This window comes from Oncorhynchus keta, chromosome 17, assembly GCF_023373465.1.
Source record: "Oncorhynchus keta strain PuntledgeMale-10-30-2019 chromosome 17, Oket_V2, whole genome shotgun sequence".
In the NCBI taxonomy this organism is placed as follows: domain Eukaryota; kingdom Metazoa; phylum Chordata; class Actinopteri; order Salmoniformes; family Salmonidae; genus Oncorhynchus; species Oncorhynchus keta.
The window spans coordinates 7,430,120-7,444,025 of record NC_068437.1 but is presented as its reverse complement, the minus strand read 5'-3'; the positions used below and the strand labels follow the sequence as shown (position 1 = coordinate 7,444,025).

The 13,906-nt window shown below is 42.3% G+C and overlaps 1 protein-coding gene across 1 annotated transcript in view; it reads left to right on the top strand.

Moving 5' to 3' along the window:
- Positions 1-13,441, top strand: part of crabp1a (cellular retinoic acid binding protein 1a) — a 29,461-nt gene extending 16,020 nt beyond the window's left edge. The window contains exons 3-4 of the mRNA XM_035790476.2: positions 10,322-10,435; positions 13,053-13,441. Coding sequence (XP_035646369.1) covers positions 10,322-10,435; positions 13,053-13,103 — 165 coding nt within the window. The 3' untranslated portion in view covers positions 13,104-13,441. The remainder of the gene's footprint in view (positions 1-10,321; positions 10,436-13,052) is intronic.
- Positions 13,442-13,906: the final 465 nt, after the last annotated feature.

Sequence of the window (13,906 nt, the reverse complement as noted above, 5' to 3'; positions counted from 1 at the left end):
CACACCCTGAACAACCTAAAACAGAGACATAAAAAATGAACTAAGGTCAGGACGTGACAGGCCCATTGTCAGCAACCATCACTCCTGTGTTCCAATGGCACATTGTGTTAGCTAATCCAAGTTTATAATTTTAAAAGGCTAATTGATCAGTAGAAAACCCTTTTGCAATTATGTTAGCACAACTGAAAACGTGTTGTTCTTATTAAAGAAGCAATCAAACTGGCCTCCTTTAGACTAGTTGAGTATCTGGAGCATCAGCATTTGTGGGTTCGATTACATGCTCAAAATGGCCATAAACAAAGCACTTTCTTCTGAAACTCGTCAGTCTATATGTTTTTCTGAGAAATTAAGGCTATTCCATGCGAGAAATTGGCAAGAAACTGAAGCTCTCAGAGCACTGTGTACTACTCCCTTCACTGAACAGCACAAACTGTCCCTAACCAGAATAGAAAGAGGACTGAGAGGCCAATGTGCACAACTGAGCAAGAGGACAAGTACATTAGAGTGTCTAGTTTGAGAAACTATTCTACTATGTAAAAAATAGTAAAAATAAAGAAAAACTATTGAATGAGTAGGTGTTCCAAAACTTTTGACCGGTAGTGTATATATACAGTGGGCTCCAAAATAACTGGCACCCCTGACTGGCAATGGACAAACAATGCTTTAAAATATAAACAATATAACCGTAGAGAAACTCAAAATACCAACATGTGAGAAATACTGTTCTTTATTAATGTTTTAAATGGAACCCACCAAAATCATTTATTGATTTAATTATAAATCAATGTCCTCCAAATCAAGGTTTCACAATTAATGGCAGCCTTAAAGATGATTGAAAATAACATCTACCAAATTTAAACCAACAATTAAATTCAATTTATTTAAGTTTATGTATGTCTTAAAGAACTATATTGAGCCATTACATCCCTTACTGTTTCACTAGGGTAAAAAAAAATAGGTAACACCCTTTGTCATCCAACACCATGAAGAAAACAAAAGAACTGGCAGGTTACAAGAAGAGCCACAAACGATTGAATATACCACTGAGCACTGTCAGGGAAATTATTAAAACATTCAAAAGATATGGATCAGTTGAAGACCACATGGGTAGAGGACACAAATGCATTTTGCCTTTCAGGATAGGGAGGAGGATGGTGAGAGAAGCAACAAAATCCCCAAGAATCACTGTGAAAGAATTGCAGGCCTTGGTGGCGCATTGGGGTCACCAGGTTTCAAAAAGCCCCAGCAGATGCCACCTCCACAAACACAGGCTCTTTGGAATGGTTGCCAGAAGAAAGCCCTTTCTGACCCACAGACGCAAGCGCTTGGAGTTTGCCAAAAGTCATTTAATTTATGACTGGAAGAAGTTGCTCTGGTCAGATGAGACCAAAATGTAACGTTTTGGTCAGATACGGCATCGGCATGTTTGGCGTCGAAACAGAGATGCATACAAGGAGAGGCACCTCATACACACAGTGTAATATGTCAGTGATGTTTTGGGGCTGTTTTAATTCCAGAGGTCCAGGGGCACCTCATACACACAGTGTAATATGTCAGTGATGTTTTGGGGCTGTTTTAATTCCAGAGGTCCAGGGGCACCTCATACACACAGTGTAATATGTCAGTGATGTTTTGGGGCTGTTTTAATTCCAGAGGTCCAGGGGCACCTCATACACACAGTGTAATATGTCAGTGATGTTTTGGGGCTGTTTTAATTCCAGAGGTCCAGGGGCACTGGTTAAGATTCACAGCATAATGAATTCCACCAACTATCAGGCAATTTTGGCTGACAATCTGGTTGCCTCTGCCAGAAGTCTGGGACTTGGCCGTGGGTGCACATTCCAACAAGACAATGACCCAAAACATACCTCAAGATCCACACAGAAATGATTCTGTGACAACAAAATCAATGTTCTGCCATGGCCATCTCAGTCGCAAGGACCTCAAGCCAATCGAACAACTGTGGGCTGAGTTGAAGAGGGCAGTTGATAAGAGCAAACCCAAGAATGTGAAGGATCTTGAAAGGATCTGCATAGAGGAATGGTCCAAAACCCCTCCAAATATGTTCCTTAACCTTGTCAAACATTACAGGAAAAGACTCCATGCTGTTATCCTTGCCAGAGGTGGTTGATGAGAAGTGAGGAGTGCCAATAATGATGAAACCTTGATTTCGGTGAAATGTATTTTGAATTAAATAATTGTATGATTTTGGTTGGTTCCATTGAAACAGTAATAAAATACAGTATTTCTCACATGTTTGTGTTTTGAGTATATTGTTTATATATATATATTTTAAGAATTGTGCCAGTAATTTTGGAGCCCACGGTCTATATATATTTCGACTTTACCATTTTGGGGTATTGTGTGTAGGCCAGTGACAATTTAATCTATTTTAAATTCAGTCTGTAAAACAATCAAATGTGGAAAAAGTCAAGGGGTGTGAATACTTTCTGAAGGCACTGTATAAGGAGATCCGAAGTGAGTTAGTTCAGTGAGGCAACATGCCTTCAGTTTAGAGTTAAGTGAGATGGCTCCCTGGGTCTTGGCTATTGGAGCTTATTAGGCTGTTGCGGTGACAGCCACGCTACCTGCTGTCCTTTGACAGACAATGTGTCATCCACAGTCAGCCAAGTGCTTGGAACACGCCTGCAGCAAGGCACGGGGAGACCACAGCTCCACAGCTAGCCGTGGAAAGTCTCATGAAAGAATGCTTTTGGCTGAATTTTGCTCAAACACTGTGTCATGTTGACAACTCACTGGATCAATGTGATAAACTAAAAACCAGTGACGTACCAATGAATAATGGATAGCTTTCAGGACTGTGCATTGTCATAAAATCACTAAATGTAATGTTTTATGAAGATGCACCCTGCATCTATACCTTGCATGCAAATGAAAAACTGTAATAGCCTACAATAATATCTTGGGTGGGGTGGAGATCATGGGAAGTAAGGGTTTTAATTTAAGACGCTGCTAAGTAAAGCACAAGAAATCCCAATTCACCCCAAAACATAGATGATTATTCAGAGCAGGAAATAGGATTTCCCCCACTTAAAATGAGACTCCCTCTTTGTCTGCTGAGAGGCCATGGTAACAGAACGGCTCTTATCCAAAGCCAAAGCCAGCAGATGTTCCAGTCAACTAGCTTGTTAAATGATACAGAAGAGGCATGACGGGGGTAAACCAAATGCCCGGAGGAGGGATGGAGAGAAAGAGACCAGAAGAAAGAGAGAGGGAGGGAGAGAGGTAGAGGGAAAGAGAGAGCAAATCCATCCGAGTCGGTGCCAGAGACGGATGATAGTGGAAAATGGGGCCGTAGCAAATCGACTCTGGGTTCATTAGAGAGGAGAGGCGAAGCTCCACTGTTCAGCTGTAGCTTGTCTGTCTACGGGCCCGGCAGGCACTCTGATCGCTTCCCCCAACCTTTGATATGGTGATTAACATTTGGGTCTCACAGACTAGGAACTGCAGCATAATCAACTGTGGACAACATCAAACAGCATGGAGAACGGCTATGTACACACTATCGAGCTTTGTTCAAAATATGTCCTTTTCATTACATTGAAAAATAGGTATACTCACCAGCAATTAGAAGGAATAGATTACTTCGTAAATCTTCATAATTGATTGAAAAAGAGTTGCCGTAGTTTGAATTTTGATCATTTGGGAAAATGTTTTACTCAGTTGTGACTAAATGTGTTGAGACCAAATATTGTACACATTTTGGAGTTACCGTAGTATTAAACTCCTTTTTGATAATTTGGAAAATATTCTATGACCATATTGTGGAATGTGGATTACTAAATTAGCATTGCGTAGTGACTTCATCTTCTGGTCAGTTCCCGGAGTGACAGGCTAGCATTTGGCTCCAGAGGTTTGCATGTTATGCTTAAGTGAGTTACGTTTTTGGGGACGCAGGTTTGAATTTCGAGTCTGCGGTGGTAGAGATGGACAGTGGTGCTATATTATTCAGATCTCTCAGTTGACTCTGAGATTGCTGCCAAGATAGACCACCTCCTCTAAGGTAACATTATCAAACAAACTTCACAAGAAACTCTTTAGCCAAGAACCACAGATCTGGCTCATTTTGCATCAATAGTCAGCCAAGACTTTAGGCTTTGGCTTTTATGAATTGATAATCTTTTAATATTTGAATCAATTTACCCAGGGGAAAATGTGTCTTAAAACCGTTATTAAATCAAACTAACTGAGAAAAAAAACTTGACCTTTTTGGTGCTTTTCTGTCTATAAAAAAAGGCCTTCATAGATGAGACTTAAGTCTCAAGGATTTGGAGACAGGCCTGAAGTTTTGTATTTAATTTAAAAGAGGCTTAAATAAATATAATTTAATGGAGGTTGTTCCTTTTGCACCCCAGGGCAAGATTAGGGGTGGTTCAAGAAGAGGATAGGGGTGTTGCATCAAACCGATTGAAGTAGCTTGTGTCCAATGTACATAATGACTAATGGATCCCAATGAGACCAAGGCCCTCTTTTGAAAGGGAGCCCCGCATAAACAATAATGTATAAAATGTACAACATTCAAACATAATCAATCAATCAAATGTATTTGCAAAGGCCTTTTTACATTAGCAGTTGTCACAAAATGCTTATACAGAAACACAGCCTAAAACCCCAAAGAGCAAGCAGTGCAGATGTAGAAGCACAGTGGCTAGGAAAAACTCCCTAAAAAGGCAGGAACCAAGGAAGAAACCTAGAGAGGAATCAGGCTCTGGGGGGTTGCCAGTCCTCTTCTGACTGTGCCAGGTGGAGATTAGAAGGGTACATGGCCATTAAGGACAAAAAGTTCTTCCAAGATATTAAAATGTTCATAGATTATCAGAATATCATAATCAAGCATACAGAGGTCAAGACAGCAGGTACGAGAGAGAGAGAGGGAGGAGGAGGGAGTCTAAACAGCAGGTCTGGGACAAGGTAGCACGTCCGGTGAACAGGTCAGGATTCCATAGCTACAGGCAGAACAGAAGCACGACCAGGTGGACTGGAGTCGTCAGGCCAGCTATTCCTGAAGAACGGTCATAGGGCTCAGGTCCTCTGGGAGAGGAGAGAGAGAAGAGGGAGAGAATAACTAAGATCACACAGGACACCTGACAGGAGAATTTAACTAGATAGGACAGACTGACCCTAGCCACCCGGTAAATACACTATTGCAGCATAGACACTATGCTGCCTGACCGGCTCCCCTCTCCACTGGGATTCTCTGCCACTGACCCTATTACAGGGGCTGAGTCATTGGCTTGCTCGAGCTCAACAATGCCGTCCCTAGGAGGGGTGTATCACGTTATGCTAGGATTGTTTTGCTATACAAGTAGGCTGAGTCACTGTCGTGATCTTCCTGTCCGGTTTTGTGCCCCTTCGGGCTTGTGCGGTGGGGAGATAATCATTGGCTATACTCAGCCTTGTCTCAGTAAGTTAGTGGTGTGTTGATCTCCCTTTGATGGTGTGGAGGCTTTGCTTTGGCAAAGTAGGTGGGGTTATATCCAGCCAGGCAGGATATAGCCACTCATCAGTAAGAGGCACATGACAGCCCGCTTGGAGTTTGCCTGAAGACACCTAAAGACTCTCAGTCCATGAGAAACAAGATTCTCTGGTCTGATGAAACCAAGATTGAACTCGTTGGCCTGAATGCCAAGCATCACATCTGGAGGAAACCTGGCACCATCCCTACTGTGAAGCATGGTGGTGGCAGTATCATGCTGTGGGGATGTTTTTCAGCGTCAGGGACTGGGAGATTAGTCAGGATCTAGGGAAAGATGAACGGAGCAAAATACAGAGAAATCCTTGATGAAAACCTGCTCCAGAGCACTCAGGACCTCAGACTGGGGTGAAGGTTCACCTTCCAACAGGACAACGACCCTTAGCACACAGCCAAGAAAAAGCAGGAGTGGCTTCTAGACAAGTCTCTGAATATCCTTGAGTGGCACAGCCAGAGCCCGGACTTGAACCCGATTGAACATCTCTGGAGAGACCTGAAAATAGCTGTGCAGCAACACTCCCCAAACAACCTGACAGAGCTTGAGAGGATGTGCAGAGAAGAATGGTAGAAAATACCCAAATACAGGTGTGCCAAGCTTGTAGCGTCATACCCAAGAATACTTGAGGCTGTAAATCACTACCGAAGGTGCTTCAACAAAGTAGTGAGTAAAGGGTCTGAATACTTATGTAAATGTAATATTTCCGTTATTGTTTTTACATTTTTAAATAAATGAGCAAAACTTTCTAAAAAACAGTTTCCGCTTTGTCATTACGAACCCGATCGAACATCAGATTGATGAGGGGAAAAAACGTTTCATCCATTTTAGAAAAAGGTTGTAACGTAAAAAAAATGGAAAAAGTGAAGGGTTCTGAAAGCTTTCCGAATCCACTGACTGTACAAAACATTAGGAACACCTGCTCTTTCCATGGCATAGACTGACCAGGTGAAAGCTATAATCCCCTATAGATGTCCCTTGTGAAATCCACTTCAATCAGTGTAGATGAAGGGGAGGAGACTGGTTAAAGAAGAAGCCCTGAGACATAGATTGGGGTATGGTAGTAGGTACCAGGCGTTTGAGTGTGTCAAGAACTGCAACGCTGCTGGGTTTTTCACGCTCAACAGTTTCTCGTGTGTATAAAGAATGGTCCACCACCTTCACAAACTACCTGCCCTCCAAAACACCTACACCACCCGATGTCACAGGAAGGCCATAAAGATCATCAAGGACAACAACCACCCGAGCCACTGCCTGTTCACCCCACTATCATCCAGAAGGCGAGGTCAGTACAGGTGCATCAAAGCAGGGACCGAGAGACTGAAAAACAGCTTCTATCTCAAGGCCATCAGACTGTTAAACAGCCACCACTAAAATTGAGTGGCTGCTGCCAACATACTGACTCAACTCCAGCCACTTTAATGATGGAAATTGATGGAAAAATATATCACTAGCCACTTTAAACAATGCCACTTCATATAATGTTTACATACCCTGCACTACTCATCTCATATGTATATGTATATACTGTACTCTATATCATCTACTGCATCTTGCCATCTTTATGTAATACATGTATCAATAGCCACTTTAAACTATGCCACTTTATGTTTATAGAAGAATCATAAAACACGGGACGAGATGTTAAAAACTGTCCATTGTGCCAATAGATGGTATGCACTCACATGAGATTTGCCGTGATGTTGACAGAGTGGCATGGGAGGTTTATTTCTTAGACTGGGTTAAGATATCAATTTTGGGACACATCCTCAGTAGTGTGCCTTCGAATCAGTGGGTGTTTCGGCCTTTAATCACTAAACACCCTCATCAAAGGTGGCCAGCTAAAGGGTGATCAAGCCTTAGCTTGTGTCCCATGCCCAATTAAGATGTCCCACGGGACTATGCAAGGCAGGGGGGCGTCCTCTTCCCTGAGCCAGCCCTACAGCTGACCGCATATACCCTACATTACTCATCTCATATGTATATACTGTACTCGATACCATCTACTGCATCTTGCCTATGCCGCTCTGTACCATCACTCATTCATATATCTTTATGTACATATTCTTTATCCCTTTACACTTGTGTGTATAAGGTAGTAGTTGTGGAATTGTTAGGTTAGATTACTCGTTGGTTATTACTGCATTGTCGGAACTAGAAGCACAAGCATTTCACTTCACTCGCATTAACATCTGATAACCATGTGTATGTGACAAATACAATTTGATTTGATTTGATTTAGAGTCCATGCCCCGGCGAATAGAGGCTGTTCTGATGCCAACAGGCGGTGCAACTCAATATTAGGAAGGTGTTCCTAATGTTTTTTAGACTCAGTGTGTGTATGTATACACACTGAACAAAAATATAAAAACGCAACATGTAAAGTGTTGGTCCCATGTTTCATGAGACAATGCCACAGATGTCTCAAGTTGTAAGGGAGCGTGCAATTGGCCTGCGGAGTGTAGGAATGTCCACCAGAGCTGTTGCCAGAGAATTTAATGTTATTTTCGCTACCATAAGCCATAAGCCAATTTGACAGTATGTCCAACTGGCCTCACAACCACACACCACGTGTAACCACACAAGCCCAGGTTCTCCACATCCTGCTTCTTCACCTGTGGGATCTGAGACCAGCCTCAGACCAGCCATCGAGACAGCTGATGAATCTGTGGGTTTGTACAACCAAAGAATTTCTGCACAAACTGTCAGAAACCGTCTCAGGGAAGCTCATCTGTGTGCTCGTCGACCTCACCAGGATATTGGCCTGACTGCAGTTCAGTGTCCTAACCGACTCCAGTGGGCAAATGCTCACCTTCGATTTCCGCTGGAACGCTGGAGAAGTGTACTCTTCACGGACAAATCCTGATTTCAAATGTACCGGGCAGATGGCAGACACACAGCGTGTGTGGCGTTGTGTGGGCGAGCGGTTTGATAATGTCAACATTGCGAACAGAGTGCCCCATGGTGGCGGTGGGGTTATGGTATGGGCAGGCATAAGCTACAGACAACAAACACAATTGCATTTTATCGATGGCAATTTGAATGCACAGAGATACGGTGACCAAATTCTGAGGCCCATTCTCGTGGCATTCATCTGCTACCATCACCTCATGTTTCAGCATGATAGTGCACGTCCCCATGTTGCAAGGACCTGTACACAATTCCTCTAAGCTGATGGCCCAGTTCTTCCATGGCCTGCATACTCACCAGACATGTCGCCCATTGAGCATGTTTGGGATGCTCTGGATTGACATGTACAACCGCGTATTCCAGTTCCCGCCAATATCCAGCCACTTCACACAGCCATTGAAGAGGAGTGGGACAACATTCCACATGCCACAATCAACAGCCTGATCAACTCTATGCGAAGGAGATGTGTCACGCTGCATGAGGCATGTTTGCTTGTATCTGTTTGTTTGACCTGAGTGTTTGTATCTGGTGGTCACACCAGATACTGACTGGTTTCCTGATCCACGACCCTACCATTAATTAAAAAGGTATCTGTAACCAACACATGCATTCCTATACTCCCAGTCATGCCATAGATTAGGGCCTAATGAATGAATTTAAATGGGCTGATATCCATATATGAACTGTCACTCAGTAACATCTTTGAAATTGTTGCATATTGCGTTTATATTTTTGTTCTGTGGAGATAAGCTAAATATCAAAAGGTGGGACATGCATATACAATCTGTCACAAACACAGGCTTCAGGGAAGCAGTGGGTCCTTGCTTCCGCGACCACCACATACATGCCTAACTACGGAGCTCCCCCATTGCAACTACCGCTGGAGGATGAGGAGAGGGTCGCTGCGAGCATGTTGGACGTGGTCCGGAGGCTGCTCCATGAGATGGCTGGCTCAGTAACCCAGGACCAGATTCAGAGGATCTTGCACTGGGTACTGAGATGGAGTGAGAAGGACAGGGGGAGTGGCGGAGGACTTCGTCGGAAGGCTCCGGTGAAGTCAGGGGGCTCAAAGCTGTAAAACGGTGAGAGAGCCGCAGTCTGGACGAGAGGACAGAGGGAGGATATGTTGGATTCCACTTTGCCTCCAATGGTGTAGAGCAAGACACAGTAGTTCTCCAGTTCCCGTCAGTGGGATGTGTTGATATGGGAAAGTGGTCCGAGGTAGTATCCTCAGTAGCTACTGCAGAGGAGCCCAATCTCGTATAGCAACCAGGATTATCACCTCAGTCATTTAGAATTGTTGCAGTCTTGAAGTTTCCATAGCGAGAGCGAGACCCTGTTCTCCTCTAGTAGCTCAATGATCTGGTCTGTTGAGGCAACGAGTTGTTTACACTTTTCACAAGTGTTTAAGTCAGTAAATCCTTACACTCTTTCACTATGATGAACATGTCACAGATCTCACATTTTATGGCTTCACTGTCCATCTCCGGATCTGACTCCAAATCAGAGCAATCCGACATGCTTATACTCGGGTCAGAAACAGCAGTCATGGCTTCCAGAGCCAACCGCGGCGTTAGACAAGCTTTGTTGCTGCCAGCCAAGTAGCAAAATATTCAACAGGTAAGTTTTTTTTTTTAAAGTATAAAACACTCTGTATCGCCGCTCTATACTGTCTGCTTCTTACAAACACCAATAATGACAATACATTGTAGTTATACACCTTATACTCTTTTACTGTTTTTGTTCCAATTTTAAGCAATTACTCGAGGGCACCCTATGTGGAAAATATTGCTGTGTGTAAAAGGAAAAATTACCAGTTGTGTTGCGGAGGCATCTGCCAATTATGTTTTATATTAGAAAACAATGAATGAATGTACTGTAGTCTACTGACTATCCCCCTATATCTTCCTATGGCCTCACAGAGTCTTGCAATCTGGGAGACGGAGAACAAGATGGTGTGCAAGCAGACGCTGGTGGATGGAGATGGGCCCAAGACATACTGGACAAGAGAACTGCGAGGAGACGAGCTGATTCTGGTGAGGACGACAATAGTAGTCATAGTGGTAGTCAATACTACTAATAGTAGTAGTAGTAGTGGTAATAGTAGTATCGCTAGCCAAGAACCTGAACTTGGGCGGTAACCTCGACACCCAGAACCAAATCACCTGCTCACAGTCTGTCAAGAGACTACTTGAGTGATTAAACAAACTCCCATTTTGACATGGATCAATGCGCATAGAATATAAATGAATTATTGCTAAATCTTTCCTTGAAATGGTTATGAACTGTTATAATTCCTTAGAAAGGTGATAGCACCTTCTAGATGCATACAGCATTATTCAACTATGTTGTGCTCTATTTCTGTATTATACCATTTCAGGTCACACTTTATTTGGATAGTCTGGATTTATAATCAACAAACTATCCGTTGATAAGCAACTGCTTGCTAAGGTTACAGTGTGATTTAGAATAAGGGTTAAGGTTAGGGTTAGGGTAAGGGGTTAGGTTAGGGTTAGAGCCAGGGTTAGTAGATAGTAGATAGTTCATTGGAATATTACTCAGCCTGTAGAGCATCTACAGACGGACTATCCAAATCAAGTGTTACCCAGTTTCATAATACACCATCACTGCATCTATAAGATGCTATGAATATGTTTCCAAAACTAATTTTCTGCAGTCCAGCCCAACTCCTCAGTCACAGACCTCATAACTAGTGATATAGCATGAGGAGGAAGGTCTAAAAGCAGCATGTACATTTACTGCACATTAAAGATGGGATATAAAAGCCCCTACTGTGCCCTATGAAATACTTTGTTCATAGAATCCCATAAGCAGCCGCCCTGGAGATGCATCCATTTCCCAATGCCACATAAAGGAAACGAGATTATAAGAGGACATCTTCTGAAGTGAGGAGCTTTGCGTCATCTTTCAGAGAGATGTGCAAAGATTAGAGGATAACAAGAGGGTTATATAACAGAGTATTGCCAATACCAGTATACTCCTGTTGCATGAAGCCAGTTTGAGTCATGGTTTAGTCTATAGCCCCAAAAGTCAAATAGAACGGGAAGTGTTCAGGATTAGTCCAATGCACCATTATGAGCCAATAGAATGCAATTAACTGCAAACAAAGTGGAAAATGGGTGTTCAGAAACGCTACTAATGACAAAAGTAGATCTTCCTTTAAAAAAAATGCAATACATCTTCTCATATACTTGCACTTCCTTGTCAATGAGTCACCATATACTGGTGTACGAGCATTGCTCATAAAACTGACAAACAGGAAAGAGTGTATGTATGGATTTTCTTCAAGTGGGTTCGTGATAAAACCAGAGTGCAGTGTTGGGTGCACAGAGCCGGGCTCCAGTGACATTGGACGTCTGACCTCCAGCTGGTGGGGGTGCCTTGCAGCACTAATGGATCCCATTGATATAGTTGAAGAAGGACAGCAGCGGAACTATTCGAATAGCTGCTGGTGACACAGGCACTGCTCTTCTTACTTCAGTCCCCATCACAGGAGGTTGGTGACACCTTAATTGGAGCGGACGGACTTGTGGTAACGCGGCCGGAGCAGAACGATATCAAATACATCAAACACGTGGCTTCCATGTGTTTGATGACATTCCATTCCAGGCATTATTATGAACTGCCCTACCCTCAGCAGCCTCCACTGGTCCCCATAGACTATTGCACATGATATGACGCAACCCCATAACAGGGGTCTTCTCTTGTAACTACAGGAGGGATGTTCGGTCGTTTCATACAGTATGCTATATCACTCTGCTCTAACCAGGCTTTTCTTGTGTAGGTGGCTTTGAACTTTCAAGTTCTAAGGATTTTGAATGTTTTGATGGGTTCAAGGAAGTCCAACACTTCAAATTCTTAAATGCTTTTTAAAAGTGTAGCCTCTTAGTCAAGCAACAGAGCAGCCACCACTAATATAGCAAATTAAACCACAATGTGCAGAAGTTGATACTTGTGAGCATTAAAATCACACCAAGATGATACTGATATACTGTAAAACATTTTTTTTATTTTTTAATCACCCTGGAATCTAAGTTCGACATGAGGAAAAGAGTTGTTATCCATCATCAAACTTACACCCAGACGGTGTCTTTTGAATGATGGGCCAGACGGTGAGACTAAAATATATGCAGGAATTTCACGAAAAAGCCAAAACAAACAGTCTGGCCTCGATTCAAGGCTCAACCATTCATTTTAAGGAAGCACACAGACTCAGAAGCTGAAATTCAAAAGTGAAATTTTGATTGTCTTTGGCAGTTCTCGCTATAACTGGGGTGCATTTCCATAAAATATGCACGCTCCATTTAATTGATTATGATTCAAATCAGTGTTTAAGGCTATGTCTCACAATTAGCACAGCTTTCCCACTTCGCTTCAAAAGAAAAAAAATGGGACAGAATTAAGCTGTTCACAAGGAACCCTCAATGTTAGCATTTTGAGGACATGTAAGATATTTACTTTGTTTTATTGCCGTGGGCACTCATCTGCCATCTAAATAGGTGTTTACTGTAGTGGAAATAAAACCAATGCTCAATTATGCTATAGTTGAACCTTTGCTGACTTATTCTCTTAACGGTATAATGTGAGCTTGAATTGAGAGTATGGGAATCTGTGTTTGTTTGTTTTCCCTAGACGTTCGGGGCTGACGACGTGGTGTGCACACGGATTTACTTACGAGAATGAAGCTTCAACAAGGCCAACCTGGACAAGACAGAAAATACAGAAAATAAAACCAGTCAGATATGTTATAACACTCTTTAACCCCCCCCCACACACACATTTCCCTGCCATGCTGAAAAATCAATATATAGTATATCCTACGTAATTCAGCAGCATCTGCTGCATAGTCTACATAAAACAAAATTTGCGTAATATGGTAATTTGTGGTGTGGTAATGTGTGTTACAGTTCTGCTATAAATGCGCTTCCCAGTGTTTGATCCATATCTACAACCACTACCTTCTTTGTTGAGTTTGTCAATATTGCAAACAGGAATAAAAATGGGATAAAAAAAATTGTGTGAGTGTTCAAACTGTTATTTGACAGTATCCAAATAGAGTTACTCAAGCCTTTCCTAGGATTAATAGTGAACATAAAGGTAACGTTAGGCTTACTCAAGTCTCCAGTGGGCCTACAGCTAGAGCATTTTTGACAAGTATAATGAACATCCTGTGTACTATTTTCTTAGTCCAAATAAAATGACAAACTGTCAGGAAGCATTGAGACATACAGTGCATTCTGAAAGCATTCAGACCCCTGGACTTTTTCTACAATTTGTTACGTTGCAGCCTTATTCTAAAATGTATGAAATATGATTTTTTTTCCCCCTCAGAAATCTACACACAATAGCCCACAATGACAAAGCGAAAACAGGTCTTCAGAAATGTTTGCAAATGTATTTAAAAAAAAAAAAAAAAAAAAAGGAAATTTGGTATTTGCAAACATTTCTAAAAAAAAACAGTTTTCACTTTGTCATTATGGGGTATT